The sequence below is a fragment of the Lupinus angustifolius genome, chromosome LG06, assembly GCF_001865875.1.
Source record: "Lupinus angustifolius cultivar Tanjil chromosome LG06, LupAngTanjil_v1.0, whole genome shotgun sequence".
NCBI lineage: Eukaryota > Viridiplantae > Streptophyta > Magnoliopsida > Fabales > Fabaceae > Lupinus > Lupinus angustifolius.
Window position 1 is genome coordinate 11977996 of NC_032014.1, and position 18997 is coordinate 11996992.

At 35.7% G+C, this 18997-nt stretch overlaps 2 protein-coding genes across 5 annotated transcripts; one reads left to right on the forward strand and one right to left on the reverse strand.

Moving 5' to 3' along the window:
- On the forward strand, nucleotides 1184-8042 carry LOC109349880 (26S proteasome regulatory subunit RPN13-like). Of its 3 annotated transcripts, XM_019590918.1 has the most exons (15): nucleotides 1184-1276; nucleotides 1519-1581; nucleotides 1970-2062; nucleotides 2149-2208; nucleotides 3374-3412; nucleotides 3507-3581; nucleotides 3676-3742; nucleotides 4748-4829; nucleotides 5791-5912; nucleotides 6000-6023; nucleotides 6513-6607; nucleotides 6706-6783; nucleotides 6875-6929; nucleotides 7675-7740; nucleotides 7780-8042. In XM_019590918.1, the coding sequence occupies exons 2-15, from the start codon at nucleotides 1543-1545 to the stop codon at nucleotides 7803-7805; spliced, it is 921 nt and encodes a 306-aa protein (XP_019446463.1). In that variant the 5' UTR covers nucleotides 1184-1276; nucleotides 1519-1542; the 3' UTR covers nucleotides 7806-8042. The 3 variants fall into 3 exon arrangements, with proteins under 3 accessions (XP_019446463.1, XP_019446461.1, XP_019446462.1); XM_019590916.1 differs by having other exon boundaries at nucleotides 7675-8042; XM_019590917.1 differs by lacking the exon at nucleotides 1184-1276 and adding an exon at nucleotides 1277-1359 and having other exon boundaries at nucleotides 7675-8042.
- LOC109349878 (probable serine/threonine-protein kinase PBL8) lies at nucleotides 8830-18810 on the reverse strand. Of its 2 annotated transcripts, none has more exons than XM_019590915.1 (6): nucleotides 18433-18810; nucleotides 18064-18349; nucleotides 17258-17393; nucleotides 16491-16627; nucleotides 10498-10621; nucleotides 8830-9655 (listed from the first exon to the last, which is right to left on the reverse strand). In XM_019590915.1, exons 2-6 carry the CDS (start codon nucleotides 18298-18300, stop codon nucleotides 9243-9245), a joined length of 1047 nt encoding a protein of 348 aa, XP_019446460.1. In that variant the 5' UTR covers nucleotides 18301-18349; nucleotides 18433-18810; the 3' UTR covers nucleotides 8830-9242. The 2 variants fall into 2 exon arrangements, with proteins under 2 accessions (XP_019446460.1, XP_019446459.1); XM_019590914.1 differs by having other exon boundaries at nucleotides 18064-18353.

Consider the following 18997-nt stretch of genomic DNA (forward strand, 5'->3'; position numbering starts at 1 on the left):
GCCCGCATTGATTTAACGAACAAAATTCAATGTTTTGCCCGTTTTAAAATGGGCTAATGGGCTTGTGGGCGGCTCGCGAACATTTTTAAATAATTAAAAAAAGTAAAAATTGATATAATAAAATTAAATTAAATAAAGTAGTTGAAAATAAAAAAAAGTAACAATTTTTTTGATATTTTATATGAAGTTTAATAAATCATATTAAATTAAAAAAAATTAGGAATTAAAAATTATATTTATCATAATTTGTTTAAAAATTTCTTACTTTTTCCTTAAATTATGTTTATGAGCCGTCCGCATGCCTACGTAAATGCTCGCAAATTTGGCGAGCAAAACATGCAAAATTTATGTCATGTCCGCAAAAAAATATGGGCTATGTGAGTAATACCCATTTTACCATCTCTATTTCATTATCATCTAAAATAACTCACAAATAAATGCATAGTCTACATGGTGTTGATTATTTCATGGATTAATATTGTGAATTTGTTTATCATATAACTTATGTATAAAGGACAATGTCAGAAGATTTAATTTCTTGTATAATAGTTTTTCTTTGGTTTTATAAAATAAAACTAAACTCATCAAATTTTTTTTAAAAAGTTATTCAAACAAACTTAACAAAATTAAAATTGCCTATCAGTTTTAACATTTTTTTACTATATTTTTTATATTACGAATGGTATCATTTCCCTTTCTAGGTAATAAGTGTTCCTCATAAAAATTGAACATTCAATCTTATAGATTTTTGAGATCTTACACCACTAGATCAATGTCTTATTATATATTTTTACAATATGATTTCTTCCTAGAAAATAATAAACATTTAAAAATCATGAGAATAACAATTTTAAATATTTCATCTAACAAATTAATTAATAATTATGTCAATAATTCAATATATCTTTCATAGTTATAAATTGTTTTTTATGTATTGATTGTCATCACTCATAACTTTAACTTGAGTAAATTTATATGACAATATTTTTTGAGAAAAAAAAACATATTTTACATATTATTCATCTATTCTATTAAATTTTAATGGTTCAAATTAAGTCATATTTTATTATTATTTTTGAAACCGAGGTTGCCAATTTCGTAATTTCATTGAAGACGAAGGGTTTAGTTGGAAAAGGGAATCAAGGTAGAAGGGACTATAAAGTAAATAAATAATATAATTAAAGGAACTCTCCGAACTCAAAACTGTGTCTCGTGTTCTTTCTTTGTCTCTGATTTTCTTTCTGAAGTTGTGTTTGGGTCTAAGCAATACTAATAAGTAATAATCAAACCTTCAATTCCAAAAGTGATTATTCACTATTAATCACTTCCCTAAATATTTTCTTCCTCCCTAGTCTTTAGATTTTTTCTTCTCCCGTTGCTTCATTTCCTTTTATTTATTTATATTTCTTGAACCGATTCAATGCTAAAATTAAGTGGTTTTGTTATTGTTTTCTTATTTCATTTCAAATTCATCTTTTAATTTTTTTTTATTTTTTTTATTAATGTTACGTTATTCAGCTCATTTCGTAATCTACTTGAAGGATGAGTTCATCTTCTATGGATGCTTTTCCAGCAATTCAGGTAAAACCTTTTTTGTTCATATATTGCATTACTGGTTCTTTTATCTATGTGCATCATGACACGATGATGTATGCATGTTATGATTTGAATGTGTATTTGATTTCAAGTTAATGGTTTAACTAGATATGGATCATATTTGCAAGTGTTTGTCTATAGGATAAAACTTAAGTGTTATTATTCTTCATGTGCTTGTGGTGTTATTTCACATGTTATATTTTCATTGGAAAGTTGTGGCACATGTCTTGTTCTCATTTAAGAACAGCGCCATAAGCATCTATAAAACAATACCTTAAGTTTTGTTCCTTGTTAATACCTGTATTGTGTGTTTCATTCTTTGTTTTCAATGGTTTGATCATAGTTTTTTAATTGAACAAATATTTGTTGGCAGGAAATTATGCTGGAGTTCCGTGCTGGTAAAATGCATTTCGAGGGTAAAACAGTTGTCCCTGATCCACGCAGAGGGCTTGTTCGTATTGCTAGGGTATGATTTTACTTGAACATCCTTCTGAATCTGCAGGTTTGAGAACTGATATGTTTTAAACCCACAAGTGATTGCTTTTGTCTCAGGGTGAGGAGGGATTAGTTCATTTTCAGTGGCTTGATCGGACACAGAATGTTGTTGAAGATGTATCCTTTGTTCACTCTTCCCAATTACTTGTACTTGGTCATCATTTAAGTTAATGATGCACTATTGCGTTGCATATTTTTTGTGCAAGTATTTTGTAGTCTGTAGTTTCTCCCTTTCTTTTTAAGTGAATATTTTCAGTTTTTTGTGAGACTTATGATGCAATTATTCTGTCATGAAATATATGAGATAAAGTTCAGGGGTTGATGTGCTGACAAGATAAAAGTTCAGGGGTGCATAGCAATACATTTTGAATCACTGGTTAACAGTGTGATGTTTTCATTATTAAAATGGATGCATGGTAGCTTAAGATGTCTAGACAGAAGGGATAATGGTTTCTAGTGAATTAGTTATTAGGAATATGTGGAATGTTTTACAGGGAGAGGCTCCTTTGAAGTCTAAAGTGCAGCTTGCACTTAAGAGTTTAGAGTCTAATTTGCATGAATCTTGAGACAATTCTGATGCAGATTCATTGGTTGAGTATAATTCATCATATTCAATGGTATAGATTTGTGAACTTTAAGCAAAATATAATTCAAAGGATCCGCCCCCATTTTATATCAGCACTCATTGCAAGAATTCTTTTTTATTTTATAAAAAGTACATATATCCTTTTATATCACTGAAGTGGATTAGTTTTGGGAATTTTTAATTGCTTGTCAAGACATATCTCCAACATTATCACATCACATGAATGCAGGTACCTTTATTTCTTCTTTAAATTAGGCATAAAATTACTTTGGACTTGAAGTTAAATTACTGTCATGTTCATCTGAGACTGTATTTAATATACTGCTCACCTGTGTATGTATTCTGTTTTTATGGGTTTGTGTACAAAGTTTGATGATTTTACAATGTTTGGATTTGACATCTTTTAGTTAGTATATTCTCATTGTGATAACTTGATCTCCTTCATCCAACCGTAGGAACTTATCCAATGTTCTGTTTCATGAGTTTTAGTTTCTTTTACATCACTAAGTTAAAGTGCAATTCCACCATTGTTTTATGTTTTCTGGTTTATTCTTCTCGCTCTTCCCCAATCATTATTATGCTGTTGATTATCATTCTTTACACTGCATTGTTATGACTTATGATAATTGGAAGTTGAAACATTATGTGGCGTCCTGCTGGATTTATCTTGATTTTTCTTGACCTAAGCTAACACAGGATCAAATAATATTTCCGAATGAGGCTGTTTTTGAGAAGGTTCTACTGTTTTACTGTAAATCACTTTGGTTATACTATTCTTAATTTGCTTACTTGTTGATGGTTTTGACTGCTTCTATTCTTGTTTGCTTAGGTTAATCAAGCATCTGGAAGAGTTTACATTCTGAAGTTCAATAGTGATGACAGGAAGTTCTTCTTCTGGATGCAGGTTAATTTTATTACTGAGTATCCTCTTGTATCACTTAGTGCTTTGACTTTATGATTAGTCCTTACATTTCTGCATGTTCCATCATTCTGCCTAGGAATCAAATTCTGACAATGACTCACAGCTGTGTAGCTCAGTGAATGATTATCTTAACAAACAAATAGGTAAGTAACTTTCCTTGTGCTTTGAATTATAAAATACTGAGCATAAACCTTATGCTGCCAAACATTCATGCTATTATCTTTAAATGTCATTGTGAAACATGTTTGTCTATTACAATACGTGAAAGGGAAGAAGCCATCAAAATATGTTTCCATATTATTTTATTAGTTCACCGGTCTAGGATACGAATTGAGATAGAATACAGACACTCTAACGGGTAAATTAATGGAAATACTAGATTCAATGATTAGGAGGAAGATCAATGTTATGTGCCTACAAGAAACTAATTGGGTTGAAGAAAATGCAAGGGAATTAAATGGTGCCATAATGCACCTTTTTGTACATGATATTGTCCTAGTTGGAGACTACAGAGAGAAATTAAATGGGAAGCCTGAAATGTGGAGACATGCTTTAGAAATACATGACTTTCATATAAGTCAAAGTAAGACAAAATATATGGAACGTAAGTTCAGCAAGAGGCAGGCAAATCCTAATGTACAGGTAAAGATTGGAGATCATACCACACGCCACTAGATTTAAGTATCTTGGGTCAATCATGCAATACGATAGGGAAATTGATGATGTGTAAACCGTAGAATTCTAGCAGGGTGGACGAAATGATGGAGTGATTCAAGTGTCATATGTGATAGAAAGGTGCTACTCAAGCTCAAGAGGAAGTTTTACTGTGCAACCTTAAGACCCACAATGTTATACAAGAATAACAAGACCAAATGTTGGTTGAACTTGATCTCAGAGGCATTATAGCCTTGTGTTATAGCTTGTCAGTTTTCATGGCAACTATGGCATGAAGTTTGTTTCTGCAACGCTCATACAAAAGGTCGTAGTTGTCAACACAAAGCACAACTTAGTACCATTTCAAAAGGATCTAGCTCTGTTTCTCGATAATGTTATGAACAATTATTTCAAAGTGGCATACAAATAGCAATTGTATAATGTATGAAACTTCTATCTGTAGAAATAAAGGGCAAGTATTTACTGATTAACAGAGTTCCTTAGTGATGAAGAGCCTGACGGATCCCTTCCGCTTCAAGTTTCTGAAGATATGGCTGAGGATGACATCTCATCTAGGTACTGATGTATTTTGGATATTAAATTTAATGAAAAGAAATGTAATGTTTAACAAAATGTTTGCATATGCTAACTTTTAGAATGAATTTGAGATTTGTTTCTGGTTCAGTTTTCTCTAGCAATTTATGAAATCATTGTGCACTAATTGCTATGAATACTGTTTTATACCAGCTGAAATAAAGTTACAATCAAAGTGGTAATTAACACATGCTGATGCATTTTCAGAGTTTTACTTAAAGCATTCAGATATTCTCACTTCCTACTATCTATTTTCCATGTTTACCCTTTTGAACCATTTGCTAGATACCCACCCCCATTCTCTTAGAGATGGTGCAGTAATATGGTTCCTCTTTGCCTGAAAATGTCAGAAGATACCTCGTGTGCTGGACAGTTTCATTCATAACATAATCATCAAGGGATGGCTATGAATCTGATAGCTTTGCCTTTTGCGAGCTTAATTTGTTAGTTGAAAACAGAACCGTTACTCTTAAGATTATAGCCAAATCAGGTAGATCTGATGTGGATATAATATATGTCGTGTTTATAGAAAATAATATTATATCTTAATGAAGAGAAAATAAATGGCCTTAACGTCATGTTTTAAACTACCAAACTCTTCTTGCTACTAATTTTCTCCTCCTGGTCAGCATTTCTTAAGTATACCAAATGGCACATGAGCTCATTATTGATTGCCTCTCTATTTTTTTTTAAATATGAATCAGTGCCATTTTAGTCTGACTCATGATCATTCTTCACCCTTTTTTCTAAAACAAAATTATTCTTTTTATACCTTTAATGTATGTAGACAACATTGAACATAATATGGCTGAGACTGTGATGTATTCATGAAATAAGAAATTAATGTAGTTACAAAAAATATCCAACCTCTCTTATTGCCTACTCTTAATATATAGCCAACTGGACACTAAATGTGTTTGAATTTTGTTGTTGTTGGCAAAAGAGCTGCAAACTTGATTGTCCCAAACTTGGGTGTGGAAGCAACTAGTGATGTATCATCGTCTTCTGGTCCGGTTAAATTGGAAGATCTCCAAAGAATATTGAGTAACATTGGTGGGCCTGCAGGTACCAGCTTATATGGTAAACATGTCCTTTTTATATACTTTAAACTGTTTTTGACTTCTAACCTGTTTTTTCCTGATATGTTAGCAGATAATATTGTTGATCCTGATGGAGGTAATCATTTGACTTTCCAATCCTGCCCATCTGTTAGCAAAATAAAGATTTGTGTTTACAGATGATATTGCATGCTATTACATTCAAAGTTCAAACTAGAAGACTCTAGAGCCTGTATCGACGTATAGTTATCAAAATAATGATGAGATAAATATATATCATCCAAAAAGGATTTCATATTTTGATTTGCTCACTTATACTAACGAAGTTAGTTTCACCACTGTGGTGGTAGGATATGGTGGCTCACTGTTTTTATACTCGTTCATTTTTGCGACATTCAATGTGTATGTTTCTGTCTCTTGTGTCACGCATTTGATGTGGAACTTAAGATTGTCAATGTACTTGTTGAAAATTTAAGCCGTGATACTGTTCAAATTTCCATCTCATTATGAAATGGGTTAACAGCAAGAAATACGTTTTACATGATTTTTGGGCAAATACTGTTCATGAAATATAAATAACCCCGACAGTTTTTTTGTATCTCATCAGGCTTTGGACTAGGTGATATATTGAAGCCTGATCTAATAATGCCATTGATGGAGTCATTATCTTTGGAGCAGCAGTTAGCTCCATACTTACCCGAGGTATGCATGCTATATCGATGTGGTGATTGAGTTTTACTGTTTCAGTATTCCTTTACTTCACAGATGCATATAATGGTGCAATATTCTTTTTGGTGTAGGGTAAGTGGTCCCCAGAAGAGATATTGGAGTTGTTGCAGAGCCCACCATTTCGTCAGCAAGTGGATTCATTTACTTATGTGAGAATGCAGTGCCTGACTTTGCTTTTTTACATTTCTGTCATTTCATTTCAAAAGACACTATAAATAATTGACTTATTCATTGTTGTAGGTACTTAAAACAGGACAGATTGATTTGACTCAGTTTGGAATTGATCCAAGTAAATGTGAGTTGCACTTTCATAGTCTTTATTCAAACCTTGTTCTAGTATTAGAGTTATATACACATAACACACACTTTAGGTAGTGTGTAGGATGGGTATTCATGGAGTTGTCATTTTCCACCTTTATTTAATATTTGGTATAATAAAGGATTCAACATCTTGGAGTGGGATATTTAACCAGGAAAAGGGAATTGTCTTTAATGTCTAGCATCTTCAAACCACTGCCTTTTATTGAGGCTGAGTTTAGAACTTTAGATATTTAATAATGAAAGGAATGGAACTAAGGGATCTTACCATTGTTTGGATGTTTTATGATGGAAGGAAGTTGAATGAAGTGAATATTAGTTGGTTGTCTAATTCCGTAACATACCCGCCAAATTTGAAGGAAAAACAAGGTATTGAATGGAGTGAAATAAATCATTCCATCATTTTCATTCCGTTTCATACTATTTGAAACGCCTCACTTAGTGGGATTAAGGCTCGGTTGTTGTTATCGTCATCCTATTTGAAACAATCTAGACCATAAAGATATATTTCTTTGTATTTTGCTTCATTCCATCGATCTCAATCAATCCAGACATAGTCTAGGATGTAAGGGCTGTGAGGCATGACTTTCTTATATGAAGTCAGTATAGTTCATGTGTTTTTGAAAAGGTGACAAAAAGTGAAAAGGGATATTAGGAACTATGTCTGGTTGCTATTGATCGATGACTTCAACGTTGCTGATTCTTTTTTTGTTTCTTGGCAGACAAGTTCACAGTTTTGTCTTTTCTTGAGGCTCTTGGGGATTCTGTTTCCAAATCTGAAGAGTCGAGGCAAGATGATCAAGAGTTAAGATCCCAATCTTTTAACCGGAACGACGCAATGGATGAATCTTAGTAGTCTGGCTCATTCAACATCTTTTTTCATTTGTTCAAATCCTGGAATCAATATATATATTTGTGCATTGGGCTGTCATTTTGTATAAGAAACCTCATTGTTTTATGTAAACATATTTCTGTTTAGAAAAGGAAATTTGAAATGAAGTGAGAAAGATTGCTATTTACTTGATATCTTTCAAGTCTATATAATGAATGACTGATTACTATAATTCAAGCAATCGGTTCCCCTTTTCTACTTTGTTTAGATAATTTATTAATAATTTGAATATCAATGATGTCTCAGTAGGTTATAGTTTTTGAAGTGCATTGTTATAACAACCATTGAACAATGACGCATTTTGGTATCTCGGATACGGAATAAGCGTTTTGTATTTTGTGGAATTGTTTCAGAAAGCACAAAACTTAGTTTAAATTTCCTGTTCCCTAGTAAAATATCAGTCAATAATCTGTATCACAGACTGAACAGAAAATTTAGTGCATCTAATATTTTATTTAATTCGTTAATTCTTGTGTTATAAAAAAAACAGGGTGTGTGAAAATACTGAATGATAAGATTGATGCTTGTGTGGCAGAGGATTCGTTTCAAATCTTGAAAATAGCTTTTATTTTCTTATAGCGCTCGGTCAATTAGTGAATAATCTTGAAAGCAAAACAATCAACTAAATAGGAACTAAAAGAAAAATAAATTAGGGAGCTAAAAAAAAATAGCTTTATCTTAAATAAAAAACTAAACATATTTAAGTCATTATTTTAATTAAAATAATCATATATATTACTTAGTGTTATAACTGGCTTAATACATTTAACTTAATGCAGCAATAACCAATGGTCTTTGTTTGTAATGATCACATCAAAACTATACCCCAATTTTATTTGTTTTCAACTGGAGTATACCTGACTTTACCTTCTGAATCTCAATTATCACTTTAAAAAGAGATTCAAATTAAACCACTACGTTTTACTGCACCACCATACCTGGTTTGAGGGTTAATCTCTATCTGTGCCAATGAAATACTCAACCAAAAACTAAATGCACCACTCAAATATCCATTATAACGGGGCAATTGATTTACGCACTACGTGCTTAACTGGGTGCATTTTGTGAGTAGAGGAAAGTAACTACAAGTTCGAGAAAAGAAATGTCTGTCAAGAACTCAAAAGGGTCAAAATTTGGAGAATCACAGAATTGCTTAAGCTCTTTTTCTCTTGCAAAGTTCTCTGCTCAAAGCAGATAAACACTTGGAAGCACCAACCAGATCCACCTCTTAACATTTTATATGAATTTCTATTCTGATACATGTTGATGAAACTTCATCTTCAAGAAGCCAACTTTATCTTGGAGCACAAAATCCGAAGAACCGCATAAAGTGTAATCATCTGAAGGCTGGCTCCTGCTTTTTCTCTTTTTGCTATGCTCCTATAAACAAAGCCACCTTTACTTTTGTTTTTCCCCTTCAGTTGTAGTGTCGTCGGTGCCCTTTGGAACTTCATAAATGGTTACACTGCTACTTCCACTTCGAAGCAATTGATCTTCTTCAAATTCCCCCTTCGGCTGATGATTTTCGAGAAATTCAACAACCTGGCTCATTAGAGGTCTTCCTTTTGGGTTTTGGCTAAGGCATTGGTATGCAAGATGAGCCACCCTTATTGCAGTTTTAGAGGAATATTGCCCGTCTATTTTAGGATCTAAAATTCCCACTACCTTTTTATTATTCAATAACGGGCGTGCCCACTCGACCAAGTTGTGCTCTCGGCTGGGTCTGCTCTTGTCTAATGCTCTCCTACCAATAAGCATTTCAAGTAGCACCACACCAAAACCATACACATCGCTTCGAGCTGTCAAATGCCCTGTTCATAATTGACAAACAGCTTAGGTAACATTCAGTCCTATACTTATCTATATGATGAAAAAGGGTGCACATGTTGAAATAATGGCTTGATCATATCATCTTTAAGGTTTAAAGAAATTGTGCTCCCAAAACTTAATAATGTCTACTTCAATGTTAGAAATAAAGCACTAGAATTTGACTCAAGTTCAAAATATTATCACTAGTGTTGGGATACTTGAAAAAATTTCCTTACCCCCTTTTCCTTTTTTTCTTTGAGAAGTTTATACAGAAAAAGAAAAAAAAAAGACATCTTGAAAGAGGAAAAAGTTAAATAAAAAAGCAGTCCAGTGCACGAGCCTCCCTCCTAGGGGGGTCTGGTGGTAGATTTATGCAACCTTACCTCTAAGAGTGGAGAGACTATCTCCCAGATTTGAACTCATGACTTCTTCATCACAACTCACAAGGCAAACAACCTTACTGTTGGGCCGAGACTCACTCATCCCCAAGAGAAAGGGATTAAATGTCACAAATAAAACATCGTACCAATTCACAATTGGTTCTTCTTCATTGGTCCATAAATACAGAGGCTGAACAAATTAAGACTATCAACTTTAATAACTCTACAATTTATTAATACAATGCATACAGGTTTTCATTTCCAGCAAGTAGCAACAAAGTGCATGAAAAGGCCAGGACATGTCTTGTAACAGTAGTTTATGTCACAACATAATTATGTATATTGTATAAATAACAAGAGAGCAGACACACTTTTCCTACGTCTCTTAAGGATTCTTGATATTCCAGAATCTATACGAAGAGAGAATATAAGTGACAATAATTCAGCATAAACAGACAACTCACCAGTCATGACATACTCAGGAGCAGCATATCCGTATGTGCCCATTACTCGTGTTGAAACATGGGTTTGGTCTCCCATTGGTCCATCCTTTGCAAGACCAAAGTCTGAAAGCTTTGCATTGAAATCCTGCAAGTTTACACCTTAAATTTCAACCAACTGGAGCCCAGACAATTCACTTGTTTTATAGTGGCATGCAAGTTAACTTTTTAAGGAAAATGGCCACTTGTTCTTCTAGGCTGCTCTTTACAAATAAAACAAGGAAACTATTGTTGGAACCTTCCAACTTGGAAGGCATAAGATACTGAGCAGGACAGTGATAGGGTGCAGGGGAGACCACCCATTACCCGGGTATATCAGAGAAGGCCACGTGGCACTGTTAATCCACGTGGCGGCAACAGTGCTGAAATATCTCAGGCAGTGTAACTGCCGAAACTGATCACATGACGGGGTGGGTTAGGATAAATAGTGAAGGGGGGTTATTGTAGAGTAGTTTTGGAAATAACATTGGTGTAAGGGAATTGATTCAGGGAATCAATTAGGGTTCTTTCTTTCATTGTACACTCTCACATTCAATAAAAGCATTTAGCCTTCGGGATCCAATTGACCCTGAATCGATTTTCTTCCTATTCTTTTGTTCTTTTTGTACGTTCTTGTACCCGTGTTATCACTGGTATTAGAGTACCGATTCTGGTGCCCTGAGAAGATTTGGATTTCAGCCATTGATTGATGAAGACACAAAGTATGTCGCGATTGGGAGAAGATTGGGAACAAGAACGTGAGGAGATGCAAATGCGATTGGAATTCACCGAAGCATTGGCCAAGAAGCACGAAGAACAGTTGGCGGAGATGGCGGCTAAGTTGGAACGGTGCCACATCGCCGACGGTCCTGTTCGCGAGGATGACGTCAGGAGTGCCGTTCGTGGCGAAGAGGCGTTCCGCGGTGATGATGCGCAGCTCCGGCGGGAAAAATGGAGAAAATTGGAAATTCCAATTTTCACCAGCAATGACGCGTTCGGGTGGACTCATCGGTTGGAAAGATACTTCCAATTGGAAGAACTTTCAGGAAATGAGAAGATGCATGTCACTATTATGACACTTGAGGGCAAGGCTTTGAGTTGGTACCATTGGTGGGAGAAATGCAACCCGAGGCCAAATTGGGTAGGATTCAAGATCGTTGTGGTTCATCGGTTTCAACCTTCGATGATCTAGAATCCGTTCGAGCAGTTGTTATCGCTCAAACAGACAGGTTCAGTAGAAGAATTTGTGGAGGAGTTCGAGAAGTATGTTGGGGCCTTGAGGACTATTGATCAAGGGTTTGCGAGACACATATTTCTGAATGGGTTGAAGGAAGAGCTTCGGGCCGAGGTGAAATTGTATGAATTATATTCTTTGTCAGAAATTATACAAAATGTGTTATTGATTGAGCAAAAGAACGTGTTACTTAGCAAGAAGGGAGCGTACGGTTATGCAAGTCGAAGTGGAGGCAGTTAGCGAAGCAGTCCCTACACTAAAACTGTGACTGTAGAATCAAAAACGGCATGGGAGAGCAAACATGATTTCGGTGGGAGTAACACCGTAGGGAGTTCCAGACCGGAACTAGCTAGTGATGGTATACGGCCAAGAGGTGGGGAATTCAAGCATTTAACTAGTGTCGAGGTCAGAGAGAGGTGTGACAAAGAGCTATGTTTCCAGTGTGATGAGCCTTATACCCGAGAGCATCGATGCAAAAATAGGCAATTCCGAATGATCATTTTGGAGGAAGAGGAAGATGGGGAAGGAGAGGAATCTTTGGCTCTGGTCCAGGATTTGCGGTTATCTTTATGCTCCATGTCTGGTTTTACTACAACTCGATCTTGGAAGGTGGAGGGTGTGCTTAGGGGAAGGTCAATTGTTATTCTCATTGATTGTGGGGCTTCTCATAACTTCACTACCAACGAATTGGTGGGGGAGTTGAGTATGGTGGTCCAAGATACTCCTTCTTACATGGTGGAGGTAGGAGATGGACATAAGGTGAAGTGTAAAGGGAAGTGTGCGCAATTATCTTTGCAGATGCAACAATTGGAGGTGGTTCAAGATTTTTACCTCTTCACTCTAAAGGGAATTAACCTAGCGTTGATTGGATTGGCTGGCTGAATTGGGTGAGGTAAAAGCTGATTTTGGTAAATTGGAACTCATGGTCAGACAAGGGCAGAAATTGATTCGAATCACTAGTAATCCGGCATTGGCTGAAACCGAGCTTTCTTATGGAGCCTTGCTACAAGTGCTCATGACCGAAGAGGAAGGGTTGCTCATGCAGTATGAATCACCTAGCCAAGAGGGGAAAGTGGTTGAGGGCAATTCGGTTAGAATGTTGAAATTGTTCGAGGACTTTGAGGAGTTGTTTACTGATCCTACAGGCCTTCCTCCAGCTAGAAGGCATGATCACACGATACATTTGACCGAGGGGACCGTGATCCCTAATGTGAGGCCCTACAAGTATCCGCACTACCAGAAAACAGAGATAGAGAGCTTGTTGAGGGAAATGATAGAATCCACAGTTATCAGACATAGCATCAGTCCTTATTCCAGCCCCGTGATTTTGGTGAAGAAGAAGGATGGAGGTTGGCGATTCTGCGTAGATTATCGCACACTGAATAAGATTACTATACCCAACAAATTCCCCATCCCTATTATAGAGGAATTGTTGGATGAAATCGGAGGGCCCGCCGTTTTTACTAAACTCGATTTGAAGTCAGGGTATCATCATATCCAGATGAGAAGCAAAGATATTGAGAAGACCGCTTTCCGAACACATGAAGGTCATTATGAGTTTGTTGTGATGCCTTTTGGACTCACTAATGCTCCTTCAACCTTCCAGGCTCTCATGAATGAGGTGTTGCTGCCATATTTGAGACGATTTGCTTTAGTCTTCTTCGACGACATATTAGTTTATAGTCGTGATGAAGAGTCTCACGAGGAGCATTTGAGGAAAGTATTGACTGCTTTGCGAGATAATTCATTGAAGGTTAACAAGAAGTGCAGTTTTGCAAGATCTAGCTTGGAGTATTTGGGCCATATCATCTCTCATTTCGGAGTGGTTGTAGATAAGTTGAAGGTGGCCACCATGAGTTCTTGGCCTATGCACCGCGATTTAAAGAGTTTAAGGGAATTTATGGGTCTCACTGGATACTACGGTCGGTTTGTGCAAGGTTATGGTCGAATTGCCAAACCTCGCACGAATTTGCTGAAAAGGGAAAATTTTGTTTGGACCGAGGAAGCCACTACTGCTTTTTAGACTCTAAAGGCGACCATGGTCAGTTTACCGATGTTGGCCGTACCTGATTTTTCGAAGACATTTGTGGTGGAAACATATGCTTCTAATAAAGGGATAGAGGTTGTTTTGATGCAGGAAGGCCGACCTTTAGCTTTTTGGAGTAAAAGTCTATTAGCTCGATCCCAATTGAAGTCGGTATACGAACGAGAATTGATGGCTTTGGTTCAAGTGGTGCAAAAATGGAAACATTATCTGATGGGCCGTCACTTTGTAATCAAAACTGATTAGAGGAGTTTAAAATTCCTTACTGATCAGAGCTTATTCAGTGAAGAGTAGCTTAAATAGGCGGTGAAGCTAATCGTCTTGGACTTTGAAATTCAGTTCAAGCCTGGTAAGGAAAATTCTGTGGCTGATGCCTTATCGCGAAAGGCCTTCTATACCGCACTCTCGGTGACTAACATAGGTGATGCCGAGGAATGGTTCCAAGAGGTGCAACATGATCCTAAGTGGAGAGAAGTGATTCAGGATCTTGCAGGGAATCCAGAATCTCATCCGGGTTTTCAATTTCAGGCAGGGCGTTTACTTTATAAGGGAAGGTTGGTATTATCGAAGACGTCAGCCAAGTTATCTGCTAAATTCTATGGACCATATCGGGTTTTAGAGCGAATTGGCCTTGTAGCTTACCGGTTGGCACTTCCGATCCAGACACGAGTTCATCCGGTGTTCCATATATCCTTGTTGAAAAAAGCTCTGAAGTCGACTCAGCAATTTCAACCCCTTCCGACTATGCTATCCGAAGAGTTTGAGTTGAAGGTGCATCCGGCTGAAATCTTGCAATACCGAGTTGATAGTGGTGGAAATGTGGAAGTGTTGGTGCAATGGGAAAATCTGTCGGCGTGTGAAAATTCGTGAGAGTCAGTGGCGCAAATTCAGGAAGCTTTTCCTCAATTTCCCTTGAGGACAAGCTGGCTCTTTTGGGAGGGAGTATTGATAGGGTGCAGGGAGACCACCCCTTACCTGGGTATATCAGAGAAGGCCACGTGGCACTGTTAATCCACGTGGCGGCAACAATGCTGGAATATCCCAGGCAGTGTAACTACTGAAACTGATCACACAAAGGGGTGGGTTAGTATAAATAGTGAAGGGGGGTTATTGTAGAGTAGTTTTGGAAATAACATTGGTGTAAGGGAATTGATTCAGGGAATCAATTAGGGTTCTTTCTTCCATTGTACACTTTCTCACATTCAATAAAAGCATTTAGCCTTTGGGATCCAATTTATTCTGAATCGATTTTCTTCCTATTCTTTTGTTCTTTTTGTACATTCTTGTACCGGTGTTATCAGACAGTCTTCTATTTTGCGCCCTCTTTTCTTTTGGGAAACAATAACAAAACAATCAAAGCCTTTTCCCTTTCCCAAAGGCAGGGTCCACCATATGGATCGAAGGGCGCATTTTATTCTATCAAAAACCAACTTCTCCAAAAATTAAGGTCTAAATTCATTCTAATAGTTTCATGTAGAATTTTTGGTCTTCTTCTTTCTCTAACTATGAAGTTATCTTGCATCGATCAAGTCCCCTAAATGGGGCTTCTATCGGTCTTTTTCCCATATGTTTAAAGTCCAAACTACCTTAGGTATAATTCCACCATCTTTTCATTGTACCACTCATATTTACCGTCTCATACATTAATTCTTGATCTTATCTTTTCTTGTTTGTCATTCATCCAACGCAACATCATCTTTCCCACACTCATCTTATACTTTTGCTATCACTTTACCCCAACAGTCAGTACCACAAAGGCACAAACATCAGAAGTCTGATGGCTATGCGGTAGAACTGTGCTTTTAGCTTGATAGGTATCACTCTATCACAAATAACACCTAAAATATTCTTCCATTTCATCCACCCAAGTTGAATCTTATGACTGACATTCCCCGATATTCCTCACTTTGTACGACATATCCAAGGTACCTAAATTGTGTGACTTGTGGTATAGGGTGATTTCCAATTTCCACTTCTAAGTCAGTGCTAATGAGCATCTTCTGGGGACATGAAGTTTTAGGAGAAAGACTATCAACTAAGCAAAGCTCACCAATCTCTGCCCATCTATTAGTTATGAAAATCCTCTGTAGAACCTATAAGCTAAGCACCATTAAGATACTACACTAATAACAAAATCCTTTTCCCACAATAAATGGGGTCTACAACATAATAAAGGTGATGAAAAAAGAAGTTATCCCCAACCTTCTAAAAATTTAACCATCTAGTAATTTGAGTTGAATAGCTAGAATGATATTTATAGAAGGTCAAAACAATTTTATTTTTCCTTCCTAATTTTGTAAATATATCTTATAATGATTATATATATAGAGTAGAAGTCAATTCTGAGAAATATATAAATTTGAGCATCTAGAAAAAAAGTTGACAACACGGTTGCTTTGTTTTCTTTTTCGTTTCATTTGTAACATGTTTTAATAATAATTACAAAAATACCACATTATGTTCACTGTTTCTTGTTTGCGAACTTTAGTCTTTTGAAGGAAATGGTAAAAACAAGAAAATGCTGTTTTCAACATTTTTCCTTCACAAAAATTTGAAAATAGGAAAGAAAGTAAAGAAAATGTGGCATTTCTTGTCAAATTTATTTGTGAAAACATTTAAATTGAAAATGAGCAGAAAACAAAACAAAACACCCGTAAGTTTCTGGACTCTGGTTTTTATGTGAATAAAAAGATAACAAACCACATCTAGCAAGATATTTGATGTCTTGAAGTCCCGATATATGATGGGCCTTTCAGCACCATGGAGAAAAGCAAGTCCTTTTGCAGCATGTAAAGCAATCTTCATTCTTTTTGACCAAGTCAGGGTTGAGCCCACTCCTAAACAACAATAAACAACAGAAAGATCAGAACTGTAGAGGAAATTTCCTTAACAATTTATTCATTTGGTTTTAAATTTGATAGAACATTGCAATGAACTTGAAGAATTGAATAGTAAGAATAATGAGATTTATTGGAAGCTATATACCGAAAGGGAGCAATGGTAAAAAATGAAATGCTAATGGCATAAATTGGCAGTAATACTGAGAGCTTTATTTGATTATTATCAGGTTATATTTCAAAGACGACATTTACAACTGTGCAGTTTTTTCAACACCTTGTTTGGTAATATAATTCATCATACTAAGGGGAATATGGATTTAAATAAATATCCTTTTATTTATTCCTAAAAGACAACAAAATAATAAGCATGACAAAGGAAATTAATTAGTTTAACTCACCAAAGCAGAGTATGATAAAATTAAAGTTTCCTCATAATAAAACTTAAGGAGTAGAAGGTGAGAGACATGAAAACTACGTACACTAGAAATCATGCAGAAAGGTCTTTAGGAATTAGGATTATATAATATTGAAGGTGTTCAAATCTTGAGTCTGATTACCAGCAATATGCTAATCATGATAAATTCCGATTTGAAAATTAGAAAGTTAGCAATTTCATCTAAAGCTTACTGCGAAAAAGATGTTTCTCCAAGCTCCCATTTGCCATGTATTCATAGACCAATAACCTGTGATCATCCTCACAGCAATACCCAATGAGCTTCACAAGATTTGGGTGACTAAATTGACCTAAATAGTTAACTTCAGTCTGCAAAAGTGAACACAACCACGCAGTTAAGTTTGCTCCACTCTAGTGCTTGATTGCATTAACTAAAGTCTTTATTTTTCTTGACACTCTAATTTTTAGTATTCAAACAGAAATGAACCATTACTTTCTATTTTTATTATTTAATCTTCAAATAAATAATAAACAGTACAATCTTTAACTGCCAGCACTGTTGTCAAAATGAGTTGGTATTAGGCGAAATTGTGAAATTATATCGATCTTCCTTGAGGTTCGACTTGATTACAAATGGCAGTTCTCTTGATTTCAAAAGTTGCTCTAACTTCCCTTGAGATTCAGTAATCATAACATTTATCTCATCCGAAAGCGAGGTAATCATAATTAAGCTAGACCTCAAGGAAGGTTGGTGTAGTTTCCCCTTGGTGTTACTATTGATAATGCATGACCCACTACCTTAATTCAACAGCCAGTCTTAACTCTTGGAAAAAGCTAACTGCATTAAAAAGGGTAGGCCAGTCCCAACTCCAAACTAGTGGGGTTTGCAAGGATAAATATATGCAGTATTACCCTCAAAACAGAGTCTGTTTCTAAGATTTGAACCTAGATCCATCGATATTCACCTTCTAACTAAATTCACTAAAACATTTAACTATCTATTCATAATAACACATAAGGACGGAGAAAATTTACATACAAGCCATTCCCTATCGCCTTGAAAACCTTCAAGATTAAGCTCTTTAATTGCGACTTGAATGGAGTTATAACCTGACCTGACACTATCATCTACGACTCCTTTATACACAACTCCAAAACCACCTTCTCCTAAGATGAAGTCGGGGCGAAAGTGCTTGGTGGCGAGCCTGAGTTCCTCATAAGTGAAAATATCAACATTGCTGTATCCAGCATTTTCTCTCAGATCTTTGATATTCATCGAAGTTGCAGTGGTTGTTGATACAGACGAAGATTCATATCCTAACGAACTAGCTGATAATAATAGCAACAATTATTATAATAATCGTCATTTATTATTTAATTAAAGAATAAATAATTAGTAAGTAGTTACCTGAAGTCTTAGGTTTCGTACTACTACTATTTGTGTTAGGTTCATCAATGCTGACGCAATTCCCCATGAATGTGAATGAAGATCAGGAATATAAATCGAAATAGAAGAAGGATTTAGATATAGTAAATTTCATTTTGGCATGGATTTGAAATTGAGATCTGATTGGAGGGATCGTAAGAGTAGTTGGAAAATGGAATTTGAATTAGAAAGTAGTTATGGAAGAGAGAGGGATGAAGGAATGAATGAATAAAAGGGGAATGAGATTGGCTTCGAGCAATGGGCGCTGAAAGCGCCAAACTAAACGCTTATATTCTTCTTTCATTTTCATCCATTCTGCAACTCTCTTCTCTCCATCACTCATTCATTTCTTACAACAATATTCATATCAATAATTCATTTATCAAATCAAATGTTCACTACCTAAGCATGCAGTGATATAAAGTGATGCTAGCTCAGAATAATTAAAAGATTAAGATTTCAATTCTTTGAACATACTTGTTGGGAGGTACAATACACATCCAACTAGATCCGAAGAGATTAGTTGTTTAACCATAAAAATTCTATA